The sequence below is a fragment of the Theobroma cacao genome, chromosome 6, assembly GCF_053813885.1.
Source record: "Theobroma cacao isolate CCN51 chromosome 6, ASM5381388v1, whole genome shotgun sequence".
In the NCBI taxonomy this organism is placed as follows: domain Eukaryota; kingdom Viridiplantae; phylum Streptophyta; class Magnoliopsida; order Malvales; family Malvaceae; genus Theobroma; species Theobroma cacao.
The window spans coordinates 23,913,654-23,929,054 of NC_142644.1; the positions used below are offsets into that span (position 1 = coordinate 23,913,654).

Here is a 15,401-nt window from a genome sequence, read left to right on the forward strand (position 1 = left end):
AATAATAATAATAAAGCAATAGTTTAAAGAACTGAAGTAGATGAGAATCCAGGTCATAAAAAGAAGAAATTGACATCAAACTAGCTACTCAAATAGCTTGTTTATAAAGCAGCCGACTCTTTTACTGCATCGTGGCATTTTACATCAAAATTTTTTCACACAAATTGAGCTTTCAAAGAATATAACATATAGAACAGGGGAAAAGTGAGAAAAGAAATGAAAAAAAATGCTATATAAATACTACTACCATATTACTGCTTTTCTGGAACATCAATTGCTACTATGCACACATAAGTATAAAGATGAAAGGGGGCACAAAGTGGAGCAACAGAATAAAAGTATATAGAGAGGGGATGTCTGCTCCATAACTATCTTCCTTGTACCAAACCACTAAATACTTGGCTGTTCCCAGCAAGAGTTGCTTCCCACTCCACAGAGGACAAAAGGATCTGTGACAAGTTGATCACAACTTGTTTCATGTCAGGGCGAACAATAGGATCCTCATCAACGCATTGCTTTGCCAGCATAGCCATCTAATTAAATCACAGGAAAAAAGTTAGAGGGTGAGTAAGCATATGTGATTGCAATAACAGAATCTCTTCTTCTTTTCTTTATTTTTTTTTTTTGGATAAGGGATCCCAAAATCTCATAACTGCTTATGTTGCAGCTTTACGAATGTCGACGATGTAACTTCATACTTTAAAGCATTAACAAAAATGGTCATCTAGCCTAGATGTGGAAATGATGACAAGGGATTTGCAATCAAGAATGTTCATTAGACCATTATTAATCTGTCCAGTTTGTTGTACACATTATGCTTCCTCTTCATGCATGAAATGCATTAAGAGGAAGCATGATCAGAATTTGCTAACTTATCAACGCAATCTACATTACAATTCTTTCCAGAAAAATGGATAATATTTTTTTTCCTGAACATTTCCTTGTATTTGAAGAGGTCCAATAATAGTTTAGCCTTTTTCTCAAGAAAGCAGCAAGCTTCACATTTCATATACCAGGTCAAAAAGGAAAAGATGATAAAAAGAAACAAGGTCAGAAATATACCTTGAAGACACAATCATGGGGATATAGATTCAACATATTTGGATCAATATAATCTTTCATGTTTGACATGCTCATTGAGTCTGGTGTGTTCCGAAGAGCTGCCAACATCTGCAATTTTGCAATTTAACAGATACTATAATTTGGAGAAAGCCACGATAAAGGAGCATCTAACATTGCATACTTGGGAAAAGAAGCAAAAAGATGTTCCTTCCGTAGATTAGTCTATCAACTTCTGACATATCAATTTATATTTCACACCACTAGAGAAACCCCCTCCATTCCATCCCAGTTAGCAACAAGGCAAATTAAAATGATCTCACTGTTCAAACTTCTATACATCAAACAGAAATAGACTATTCAACTGCTACATCATCTCTCTATACATCAAAATTGAACAGTATAAGCTTCAGCTATCCAAGGCTTCTGCTTCACAGATACCAATCCTGATATAGTTACACAAAGGTAGGAATAGATCAAAATTCATGGCTTGTGTCCTTTCATTTTGCTTTCGATTAGTCAATTTTATTATAAGTAACAACTGCCCTGAGCATCCCTATGAGTTCAACAATCAGCCAGACAGAATTTTACAGAACACAAAAATGCCATATCTAACTTCTTCTGTATGCCACATTCCTCCATGTTTATTTCATTTTGTCCAAGATACATTTTTATGCCGGACCATTAGATATGAGAGCAGTGTCTACCTCAATTGAATCACTTTTTAATGCTTAGAAGATGAAAGGGAAGCAAAAAAGAGGAGACCTATAAGCTACCCGTCTCACATTCAACAAGAATATCATTTTTCAGAGGAGAATGCAGTTTCATCCAAAAAATAGGAAACCAAATCATTTGTCAGTGCTCAAGTTAGTCTATTGGCGATTCTCATTCTTCAGCTTCAGAACTATGTGCAAGGCTAAATTATGCTCTGAATTTATAATTTATGTTATATATTAGTTTCAGGAAAGATATTATTTCTCACAGACCACTATGCTGTCTATGAATTGGAATAAAATATGCATCTTAGAATGTGCTAAAATGTTACTCACAATAGATGCCAGTGAACGTCTTTCAGAATTTTTCACTGTGGTGCCTTCCATTCTTATGATTGCCTCCTTTCCAGATATAGTCTCAAACAGAACAACACCAAATGCATACACATCACTTTTTGATGAGGCTAGTCCATCACTCAAATATCTACAATATACCGATAGCAGAACAGTTAAGAATTTTGAATAACTCTCAGAGAAAGACAGTAGCCAACTAACAATATTATCACTTACTCTGGTGCCAAATAACCAAATGTACCAACAACTTTTGTTGCTGTTGCTTCTTCATCACTTGTTTTTCCAACAAGCTTTGACAACCCAAAATCTGAAATCTAATTAGAGTAAAAGTGAAGTCAGTGAGATGTGCTCATGCACACTTAAATAACAAAACAAAACCAACAGGATATAATGTGTTAGAACCTTTGCCCTAAAAGAACCATCAAGCAAGATGTTGCTCGACTTGATATCTCGATGAACATAATGAGTTTTAGTATGCTCATGGATGTACTCCAGGCCTCTAGCAGCATCAAGTGCAATCTGAACCCTCATTATCCAAGATAGTGGTGTATGACCTTCAAATAAATAATATGAATGTCAAGACTCAGTACAAGACATAATACAGCACATCAGAAGATCCCACATCCAGAGTGCATACCTCATAGAATGTCATTCAAAGGTTTTAAAAAAGGAGAAAAGAGGGATAATAACATATTCTAACTAGAAAAGAGCTGAATAAAATTATCATGAACACTAAAGTTGCAATTCATATTCTAGCCAAAAAGTTAAGCATAGGAGCTAACTGCATCCTATTTCTAAGGGAGCTGCAGGTGGCATTTAGGCTCCTCTTTGTCCAGCCAAGCACAAAGCAGGACCTTCTATAGTGCTTCAACACTGAAAATTTACCATTGTGCTTACAATTCAATTTAAACTCAGTAGTAACCAAGCAATCAGGAATAGCAATGATTAATGCTCATAGCCTAAGCCAAGCCCGTGAAAGAGCCAATATATTGGACTAGCTGAGACAATAGGACTCAAACCTATGGAATTACCTGTTTACGAATAGGATGTGCTTGGTCATTGCAATTCCCAAGCTTCAGGTTGCTACCACTAGATAATATTTGGTATAACCCATGAAGCCTCGGGATGATGAGAATAGCTTCCCCTCATTTTGAAAATTGGTCAAGCATACTAGATTATTTTAGTTTCTTATTCATCATGGTAGTATACAATCAGCAATGTTTCAACATTGGCACCATAATTGACAATAATCATTCTAATTTAGCACTACTACTTATGCAGTTTTATAACCGTATATCAAGAACATATGCTCCGTCACAACTAGTTAAAAGCATTAATATATTGGCTTCAAATTCACAAACAGTAATTATCAAATTTTACAGAGATCAAACCTTCAACCTAGTGAAGTCTTGATAACTCATTTTTAAAAAATGAAACAAATTATAAAAACTCAAGAAAGCACTGGTATAATCTTACCTTTGTTCTGGGGATCATGTAAATGGCTTCTAAGAGAACCCTTTTGAGCATATTCATAAATAAGGAAGAGCTCATTATCACTTGCAGCATAGCCAATCAACTCTACCTTTGACAATATTAAACAAAAAAGGGAGTCAATGTTAGTGAACAATTGAAGAGCGGCAAGCCTTCACAATTTAAACAATTGCTTATCATACAGACAGCAGTACCAGATTTGCATGGTGAACCTTGCACAAAACTTTCATCTCCGCCATAAATTCCTTCGTCTTTGTGGCAGTCATTCTTTTGATAGCAACTTCCTAAAAGAATCAAATAAAAACCTTACTAGTATGTCTTCACTATTCAGGTTATGTTATCTAAATTCTCAGGTAGAAATGAACAAACCTGGTCACGAAGGAGACCGTAATACACAGAACCATAGGTTCCATGACCAAGAAGATTGGACTCAGAGAATCCATCGGTCGAAAAAAGAATTTCTTCATAAGTGAAAATCACAGGCTTTTCAACATCAAGTACATCAGTTCCTAGAGCTGTCAGAGAGGACAAGTAAACAAAGTTAGACTAGACTTCCCATGTTTGAGATCGGTCAGGGGCAGCAAGCTGAGTTATCATAAAAACAACTCTATCCTGCTTGTTAAAGTTAAGCCTATTTTCTGGAAGACAAAATGAATTTCCACTTAATTCAGAAATTTTAGACAACATGACTACAAAGCAACTATTTCAAACAGATTTGATGAACAATAAAGGGAATCCCAAATACTTTACAAGTCAAAGCAACCTCTCTTCATGTGCTTGGCAATGTCTCATAAACAAAAAGAGGAAATATTTCATGGAATAAAGGTTCAGAGCCCATTCTCTGAAGCTCAACCATGAATTGACTCATTTGATGATGATGGTGTCACTTGTAGTTGCATCTCAAAATCCAGACCTTGTTCATTTTTCATTGCTCATTGTTATTTATTTTGTCCAAGCAAGATGTCATAATTGAACATGCTAGTTGAAGAGCTATAGTTTGACATGACTGATCTTTCTTTAATTAAGACATGAACACATTATCTTTGAAGGCTTTCCCTTAACAGTTCAGTATCAAGCAAACTTTGCCAAAAGTGAAATGATACAATGGTTTTACAACATGAGAAATTGAGAATGGAAGGCATCCATGTCTTTACCATAATATGAAAGAAAAGATTGCTAGTGGATATAATGATTTTCAGGCTTAGAACAGAATACAAGCTGCAATTACTATACAGTGATTATTACCGCACTCTTGGTTTCTTGATCAAACAGTCCATTAATCAAATGAAGCGGTAAAATATGGGCATGCATACAGAAATATACCTTTTGCTGAATAAAATAAGTAATACAACAATAGATAAAAGAAACATGTCACACCCAAATACGGTCCCATGTTTTATACTGGTGTATGAGAAGAATCCACCCTGCCCCAACCTCCAAAGGGAAAGAGAAGAACAAGGAAAAGAAAAATGATGCATATGAGAATTAATGATTGGCAAGCCCAAGAATACAGCAATCAGATTTGTGCAACACCAAAAGGAAAACTAAGCTAAGCCTTTCATTTCCTGGATATAATGAGTCCCGACATTCTTGGCATGCATAAAATGATTGGTACGATGTTAGATCTGATTGTTAGGTCTAGGGCTTATAAGTTTTGCTATTATTTGTTTTGATTAATTAATCTATCTTGTTTAGCATGATTATATACTTCCTTGCCAGTATTTCAGCTAGCAACAAATAAAATAGAAACTAATTAAACATACGAGAATGTAATAACCTTTTGGAATAGTAATCTGGTGGTTACTAGGTTCACCATTAGTTTGGTTCCAATTCCCAGATTTGCCACAAATGTATCTTCCTGAACCACAACAGAAACTTGGCTTCCGAAGAATGTGAAATTTATGAGAACTCTTGCCATCAGGATCTTTGGCAAGACTTCCATGAGATTCAGCAAAGCAGCTTGATGACCTCAAGGAAATACAAACAACTATGCTTAATATAATGAGGGCAAGCCCAACACCAAAACCCCCAATGATCCATCCATATGGCACATGAGCCTTATGATTTACTTGAATTTCTGCAAAAATAAAAAGAAGATATAACATTATATTTCTCAAATAAAATGACACCTTTATTTAGGCTTAATAGAGATAACCTTCAGAAAATTAGAAATTCCAAGAAAAGCTAAAGCAAGCCAAAAATTGCACAATTTGAAACTATGGATCTCACAAAACCAAGCCTGTAACTTTCAACCCTTACAGAATTGTATTTACAGCTCGCTAAAGCAAATAAAACAATGTCAAATGGTCAAAAGGTTTAAAGATAAACAATTGCTGCCTGCTTACTGCATGGCTTAGATGCTCCAACATAAATCGACTATGGAAGCTGCCAACAGAAGAAAAATTAAGCAAACAGCTACTTATCACAGGCTGCTCCTTTCACTGAGTGTTTACCAGAAATGCATCTGTAACTCATGCAATCAAACAAAACAGAAGTAGCTCACAATTGTAACAGAAAAAAAGGAACTGGCAAACACTTTTGGCAGAAAGAATGAGCAGCACATACACTTTAAACAGGAGCTTGAATACACATATCTGGACAGCAAGCCATGTAACCATCTATTGCTATGTAAAACTTGCAAATTTCAATTTTGAAACACATTTTACAGCATTTTTTATTAATGTTTGCCAGCTGTTAGTTGACATCATTAAAAAACAGACCTAGTCAATGACATAGCATTAATACATCACAACCTATTCATCATTCCCACTTCAGTTTAATTCCTTCACTTAGATTTATCAATCCAGACCTGATATTGTGTCAGCAGATGGTGCTGGAACAGGTGCAGGGGTAATGTCATTCTCCACATGATATGGTTCACCAGGAACTGCAATACAAATAAACAAGCTAGTCTAAAAATCTAAAAAATTCTGTTACAAGAAGAGAATTTGTAAGAGAATTAAAAAGTATGCGAAATCCAACAAAATGACCAAGAAAAGGGAACTACTCCCAGTTTGCATTGCAAGTTGCACACAGGCACTAGGCATAATGCAAAACCAACTAATAGCCTTGTAATTCAAGGAACTGAATAATGAAGCAAAAATTCTCATTAATGCTAATCATAGATATTACACACAGTGTATGAATTCATTATTGCTTTCATTATAGATATGGTTTGTATATATGAAATGCTTTTCGCACTAGCATCTTCCTCAAAGTTCACATTCTGACTTCACTTATAAAGCAAGTAGGTTACAGACTCTAAAAAGTGAACTGAATTCATCACCAATTGGCATCTAATTATCCTATCACTATCCCAAGCCTGCTTCACGGATCTTCAATACATTTGCAATTGCTTGGACAACCAAATCTGACCTGCAATGTTAAACTTTCAACCACACCAAGCCAAAGCTTAAAGTAGTGTTAAGCAAGTTTAAGACCCCAATTAATATACCTAGGTATAGACTAACACAAACGATGGCCATAAAATCTTATTTTATTAACATGATTAACCATAATCTATTTGCAAAACATAAGAGTTCTGAAAAACTATGTCAATATCATCCTGCGAAACAACATCAGAAAAAATCCATCTCTCAAAAACAACCTAAATAAACATATCTCCAAACAATAAGCCCTCCATATGCAAAAATCCTATAACTTTGAAACCTCTCCAATCAAAAATTAAGAATCCAAAAATGGGGAAAAAAAAAAGATTAATGATTTTAAGACAAACCTGAATTCAATGGAATATAGTACAGAGCACCAACAGTGACATTATCAGGATTTACAATCCCATTGACTTCCTCAATACTATCCATGCTAACCCCAAATCTACTGGCTAAAGATTGCACACTATCCCCATCTTTCATCACATAACTCATCAAGTAGTTCCACAACCCACTTGAACACCCACAAAACAGCCTCAAAGACACCACAGCTCCAACCCTTGCCGGCCTGGTAACATTTGGAACCATCGCAAGCCCATCATAAGCCTCTAAAATCATGTCATAAACATACGCGCCATTTGATCTCACTGTAAAAGTTGTGTTTGTGGCATAATTCTTGGTTGTTGTTAAGCACGAACAGTTCTTCTTGATGAACATGTAGCCATGGCTGTCCCCTTCTTCAACTGTTATGTCTTGTGGCAACACATCAAACATGCTCTGGATCACTGCTAGTGTTTGGTTGTCTTGTGGCTTAAAAGCCAAAAAAGATGTGCATAATCTTGATGTATCCGTACAATTCATGGGTGTTGTTGGGGAGGAATCTAAGGCATGGAGGGTTTGAACACGAACAAGAAAGATTAATGTCAGAAGAATCAACAAGTGAGAACCTATAAAATTCATTGTTTCTTGTTTCAAAAAGATTGAAACTTTGAGCTAAAATTAAGTTTCAAAAGGGAGTCAAAATTTTAGATTTTAATCAAGCAACTATGTCTAAAAAAAGCCAGTACAAGAAAATTTGAGACTTGATGGAGAAGAACAAGGTTCAACATAAATTAGACTCAACAAACTTTGAGCAAGGTTCAGCTCTTTCTTTAAAAAAAAGGAGAGCGAGAAGTGTCAATTTGAAGCTATAACAAAAAAATTCTGACCAATAAACGTAAAGGGTCAGTGAAGAAACTATAGCTAAGTTCAGAAAAATCCTTGCTTTTACTTTCTTTTTCTTTTTTTCTTTTTTTTTGAAGGGGTCAAAGGAAATGGTAGATTTAGATAGATGGAAGTAAAAAGAATGAAGAAAACGAAAGACTTGAGGGAACAAGACAGGACGATTTTTGCAAGAATGTGAGAAACCTGGGAGCCTGAACGGTGGGAAAGAGAGAAGCGGAAGAAGTGAAAGTGGTACTTAAGGTGGTTTGAAGGGCAGAGGTCGGAAGGAATGAAGTGACCCTAAACAGAGCATGTTTTGTTTTGTTCTGTTTTGTTCTCTCTCTTCTGGTAACTGCTATTCAGTCCTTCACTGTAAAAAGAGAAAGGGACTTCCAAGGAGACAAGAAATTGTTAGGAAGCGCCATCCACCTGCAGATATTTGGTTGGGCACCCTTTTGTTTGACTAAACTACCCTTTTATCGTTATTTTAATTTCAACCCCGTTTTACTGGGGCCAAAAGCACACTCTACTCCAATACGAAGCTTGTTGATCTTCATTTTTATATATATATATATATATATATATATATATATATATATATATATATATATATATTCTAATTAAGTCTATAATTTGCATGAAGTTACAATTTTTATATTTGAATATTTATTTTATTGATTATAATTTTTCTTTTCAGCCCTTGACTTGACAAAATAAAAGCAATTATAGTTAAGGGTAATAAGAGAAATTTAAAATGTTTTTTCTTTTACTCTTTTAAAAATGATATTACTATGAAATTATTAAAAATAATGTACATAAGACAATATTATGGGAAAAAAAGTGTAAGAAAAGATATATTTAAAAATGTGTAAATTATGTTCTTTAATATTCTTTTTCTCTCTTTTTAAAATTTACATAGCTTATTTTAAATATCATCTTAATTAATACCATTAAATGGGACTGAGCAAAAAAAAATACCATTAAATGAGATAATGTTTTCTTGTTTTAAATGAAAAAAATATTATGAAAATTTTATTTTCATGCATTATCTTATTATAATTTAACTATTTTACTTCTTTTATAAATAAATAAATACAAAAAAAGCCAATTTTTATTTTTCTATGATTGTAACGATTCCTCTCACTGATTAAAAGATGAAAAAATAAAGGCATGGAATAAATTTCCAGATAAGAGTAAGGCTAAATTGGGAAATAAAATTCACAGGTTGGGTGTTGGGAAAAGGATTGGCACAAGTTGCGAAGAGCTGGAATTGAGAATGACAGTTGGTTGGGGCCCCCCAATTACGCGCCAATTTTATATACGATCGCCGATCAGTTGTCAACCAAACGGCACGCTTTGCACATCAAATAGTGAAATTTAGTTGACCCATATGCCATTTGACTCGAGTTACCGACGCCTACACGAACTAGAGGCAAGGGTTAGGTGCTTTTACAGCATTAAAAGGGAAAATAGGACTGGATTTAGCTTCGTTGATGAACATCAGAAGTGATTGACTTTTTTTTTTTTGCAATTGGTGGAAGGGATTGAATTTGTTTTTTAAACAAAAAATTATGCATTAATTAATAAATTAAATATTTAGGTGTAAAAATGATAACTATTTATTTATTAGTAATTTACCTTTTATATGCGTGTGTTTTTTTCAGATTTTATTTTAAGTAAATTTGATTTAAATTTTTTGTAATATGATATTTTCTCGGGTAGCATTTTAAGGTTATTTTTTTATAATAAAATTTTGTGTTTTACTTTTTTTTAAAGATAGTAATAATGTTAAATTATTAATTAATTTTTTATTAAAAAAAACTTTTGTTTTTTAATTTTATTTTTTTGTTTATTTAATTAAAAAAATTTAACGCTTGATCCAAAGAATCCGGAACTAAAAAAATTCTCTAAGAAAATGAATTTAGCCATCACTTTCATCAGAATTCTTAGGTGCATATATATCTGGCCTTACCATTCCAACGTCAATAGCCAAATATCTCACTTGTCCAAAGCTAGCAAGCTTAAAGAAAACTTCTAAGTATGCTGAGTATGTGAACTCCTTCCATATTTGCGGCACGATGAGTCATTGTCTAGAGCAACAGATCACTATAACAAAGTGTATCTTAGTACTTAAGCAAGTCATTTGTTCAGAGCAGGAGATCAGTACAGGGAAGTGTATTTTAATGCCCAAGTGAATACTCATTTTGCAAATAAAGTCATTCATTGAAAAGCTTTCACGTTTCTTCAAGATTAAAAAGGTTCTGCATCTAACGTCAAGATGTTGGTATACGATGATTAATGGTCCGAATCTGATTAGACTTTTTCTTCTTTAAATATGCTGATAATAAAATCGGCTTTAGATCTTCCTCTACCGGTGTAGCCCAAGTTCAATGCTTTTTGTTATTAGTATTATTTTAATAAAATCTGGCTAGAATTTTCTCTATGTTTCTTGTTTGGATAGCGAGAATGTGATGAGAGAAAGGGAGAGAACAGATAGAAAAGAGAGAAACCCAAACAAAGTTAAATTTTTTTAATTAAACAAAAGAACCAAAAAGATTAAAATACAAAGGTTGTTTTTTTTATACAACACAATTGTTATTGTCTTTTATAAAAAGTTAATTTACAATTTAATATCGTTACTACATTTGGGAAAAGAAGGAAAACACAATGCTTTATATGAAAAAAAAAAATAACCTCGAGGTGCTATGTGAAAAAAGACCATACCACAAGGGGTTTATGTGAAGTTTACCTTTTATTTTATTGATATTTTTATTTTAATTTTTTTTTTCATTTTTATTAAAAAATCAATGAAATGAGCCATAAAATTTATTAAATTTAAAACCAAATGAATTATATAAATGGATTTTTTTTTCTAGGTACTATAGCATCAGCATCATTAGAAATTGGTTAAAGTACTCAAAAAGCCCTGTACCCATGCATTTTCATCAATATAATCCTTGTACTTAGAATTTAGTCAATTTAGTCCCTCAATTTTGAAAATCGAAACAATTTAATCTCTCTCTAACGAAATTTAATTTGCCATTAAATGTGATAACGGCAGCGTTAATGTGGTAAGTTTTGCTCACTTTGACATGATGGTGTGACAATGCTGACATGGCAAATCAAGAAAAAATTCAAAAAATAATTACGCCATATCATATAGATAAAATTGAACAAAATTGTATAATATAGGGGGTAATTTGAACAAAATTGAAGTGTATAGGGACTAAATTGAATAAAAAATTTAAAAAATATAAATTTTTTAAGTAGATGATACATATATTTATTATAAGTCAAATATTTAAGTGTGAAAGATTTATAATATTAAAATATAAATATAAATATTTTTTACTGGATTATTTGATCTATAATAAATACAATTCTTTATCTTCTTTGTAAAATTTAAATTTGAATTCCCTTCTATAAAATAAAAAATATTCCAATATTTTAGAATAGAAATCCTCTTCCTCTTATTTGTGCCCCCATTAGGACGTCTTCTTTATTTTCTTGCCACTTATCTTATAACTTATGAACATTGCTAAGAGTGTTACCCTAAACAACACTAGATTTTCAACCTCTTTATCTTCCACGTCATCTTTGACAAATACAACGTAAAAGCTGCAACTTATAAGCTATTTAATATACAAAACTATAGGACCGTTTCCAATTTAAGTGCTAAAACACAACTCTTCAAAAAAAAAAATCTTCTACATTCCTCAATCAGGAAGCCACAGACTTCGATTTTGATAGAATCGTGAAGCTAAGGAATGGTGCCATACGATTCTACTATTAAGGTAGTGTAAGGATGGAGCTAACCAACTTTTGTTGGGAGATCAAAAATGAAAAAGAATAAAGATTAAAATTTTTTTAAACTAATACGTCGAATTTAATCAACAGTCAAAGGATAATTTTATATAACATGTAAGTCAAAAGAAATAAAAAAAGAAAGACTTACATTAGTCTTTTAGGAAAATTATGTTCAAAGATATTTCATAGATTTAAATTAATCCATTATTGACTTTGTACTGAAAAAATTAATAATGTCTTTTCAATATAAACAACTAAATTATCTATCAGAAACTTATCATCCATATTGTAATCCAACCTTAAAAAAACTAATACAGTTAACATTTAATATTCTAATTTTATTTATATTTAAACTTAAAATACTAACTATAAAATTATAATGCATAAATATATAAATACGATATACAAGATTTCACATAATAATTAAATAATATAAATAGAATAACTATAATGCATTTGATTCAATGGAATGACTATTCTTCAGAATAACCATTTCAAGAAAAGCCTGAATAGTCATTACCAAAACTCCCTTGGTAATAACTATTCCAAATTGTTGAGAATAAGAAAAAAAGTTGATTAGACAAATATACATTTTTACAATTTAAAAAATTACCTTATAAAAATAAACTAAACCTATTTTTTCTCTCTCTTCCTCACTCCTTCTCTCTCTAAAGCATAAAAGACACAAAATTTTTTACTTCATTTTCAAAAAAAGGAAATGAAAATATATAAATATTATTTAATATATTAATATTATTTCACTATAATAAATATTATAAAGCATATTACTTAATATTATTATTTGAATATAATAAATGTAATAAAGAATATTATTTAGTATTATTTAAATTTAATGAAGAATATATTTTATCTTTGAATATTAAATATTATATAATTATAATAAAAGGTTTAATTATCTTCTAATACAAAAATATTATTAAATTATAATAAAAATATATTTGTATTTTGGTGAAAATATTATTTAATTATAGTAAAAGTTATTTTGATTTTATTGCTCAGAATATTTTTATCTTTTAACAAAATAAATTCTTTAATTTTAATAAAGAGTATTTATTTCTCATCATAGTTTTTTTGTTTTTTAATTAAAAAATCTTTAAATTTTAATAAAGGGTATTTTTATCATTTACCCATTATTCCTTAACTATTCTTAAAATTATTCCTACCAACCAAATAATGGAATAAGTAATAATAGCAATTTCTATCCTATTTCATTCTCGTGAACCAATTTACATAATAGTTATTCTTCCTCTATTTTATTCTCTTGGAATGGTCATTCTAAGAGAATTCTATTCTTTCCAGTGAACCAATCATAACCTAGGTGTATTCTACATTTTTAATCATTTTCCATATCTCCCATTCACCCATTCTCAAGTAGTAGGTTACAAATTCAAAAGTCAAGGGTTTGGCTTTGGAGGAGAAATATGGTGGTGTCTAAAAGAGGTTTGGAAAGATTGAAGGTTTCAAACCTTAGTGGATTCATCTGCTCTTAGAATCACTCTTCAAACCTTAGTGGATTAGAATTTGGGTGCAAGATCTTGTTAGGTTCCCATGTTACATAAAAGTTTACAACAGGATGTAACACACTTGGCAATCATGTTATCATTTTAATCCCATTTGGCACATAGTTGATAATTAGATGTGCAAAGTCTAATGCACAATAATGACAAATGAAATCAAATAGCAAACGAGATATTCATGAAGGAAAACAAAATTTAATGATATGAAATTTGAAACATATCTGTTTCGTTTAACTTAACTTGTTAAATACGTTGAAAGAACAAACGAAATTAAATAAAAATTATGAATAAATCTAAAATTTCAGATTTACTGGTTGTATAACATTCAAAAGTTTACCAATTTGTCTTCTCTCACTTTAACTCTCAAAGTTTAAATATATTTTTCTAATAATAGTTCTTAATTGATAAAAAATATATATTTACAATTACTCTATTCCATCAATTGATGCCTACAAGAAGAACATATTTAGATTGGATTTATTAATTACACGATGATAAACTACTTTTTATATTATTCAAAAACAGTTGAGGTTTTGGCTTTTGGGCAAAAGATTTCTATTCCACCTGTCAAGTCCCCTTGCAAAACAGCAGCAAATTTATTTTGAAAGCTGCTGGAGATAAAAAGATAAAGAGTTGCACTACAAGCTACAACTTTCTTCTTCTTCTTCTTTCCTTAAATAGCTTATAAGCTGCAACTTTCACTTTATATTTGTCAAAGATAATGTGAGATATAAATAAGACCGAAAACCTAGTGCCGTTTGGGTAACACCGTTAATAATGTTAGTAAGTAATAGGACAAGTGGGAAGAAAATAGAAAGGAGGCACCAATGGTGGCACAAATAGGGCTAGAGAACTTTTATTCAATATTTTATAAAGTTTTTTTTTATAAATATCATGATTAAAATCATTATCACTTAAATTTTTTTTATTGAACTTGATATTATTTTTAATGAAAATATTTCATAAGCCATTTATTAAAAAAATCAAAAACAGAATGTCGAATATATGGATTACGAAATAATCTCATTAAAAATAATATCAAGTTTAATAAAAAAAAAGAAAATTTTAATTGATAATGATTTTAATCATGTATTGATAAAAATAACTTTATAAAATATTAGAGTTTTTTTTATAGAAGGGAAATTTAAATTTTACTTTTGCAAAGAAGATAAAGTAATGTAACTATTACAGAATTAAATAATAAAGTAAGAAAATATTTATATTTATTAACACTATAAATCTTTTACACTTAAGTATATGCATTATCTATTCAAAGATTTATATTTTTAAATATTTTTTTGTTCAATTTAGTTTCTAAACACCTCAATTTTGTTTAATTTAAAACCTATTTAGGTTGATTTTTTTAAAAAATTTTTTATCTCTTAAAAGTATAAGTCAAGCTAAACAAGATTTTCAACAACTTTTTTTAAAAAACAAAAATTAAAAAAAAAAACTTAAAAAAAAGGCTCTAGAGAGGAGCTTTCTCTTCTTTTCTTTTAGAAAACATGCTAACCTTTTAAGAAATATCCTTCTCTCAATTGATCACCTTCTCGTTTTCTCTTTTTGTAAATCATCATTCTCTAACGCAAATCGCGATTTTCGTCTCCTCCACCTCTGTTGACAAAGATTACTAGAAAAAAAAGACTCGACAACAACATAACAAAATTTGATTTTTTTTTTTATTTTTATAGAGATTAAGAAAAAAAATACTCAAAATTCAAAACTGCATTCAAGTACTATTTGAAGGTTTTCTTTCTTCTTCACCAAAAAGGAATTTAATGTCAAGTACATCGTTTTCTCTTTTCTTTTCTTTCTTGGGGAATTGAAGCATCATGGTGTGATTGCTT

General features: G+C 31.1%; 1 protein-coding gene across 2 annotated transcripts; it reads right to left on the reverse strand.

The window, feature by feature from the left end:
* Positions 1-69: 69 nt before the first annotated feature.
* On the reverse strand, positions 70-8,568 carry LYK3 (protein kinase family protein / peptidoglycan-binding LysM domain-containing protein). Of its 2 annotated transcripts, XM_007024255.3 has the most exons (11): positions 7,354-8,568; positions 6,427-6,504; positions 5,395-5,694; positions 3,987-4,132; positions 3,812-3,901; positions 3,603-3,708; positions 2,529-2,680; positions 2,343-2,440; positions 2,109-2,256; positions 1,063-1,170; positions 70-533 (listed from the first exon to the last, which is right to left on the reverse strand). In XM_007024255.3, the coding sequence occupies exons 1-11, from the start codon at positions 7,964-7,966 to the stop codon at positions 369-371; spliced, it is 2,004 nt and encodes a 667-aa protein (XP_007024317.2). In that variant the 5' UTR covers positions 7,967-8,568; the 3' UTR covers positions 70-368. The 2 variants fall into 2 exon arrangements, with proteins under 2 accessions (XP_007024317.2, XP_007024318.2); XM_007024256.3 differs by lacking the exon at positions 6,427-6,504.
* Between the last annotated feature and the right edge of the window lie 6,833 nt (positions 8,569-15,401).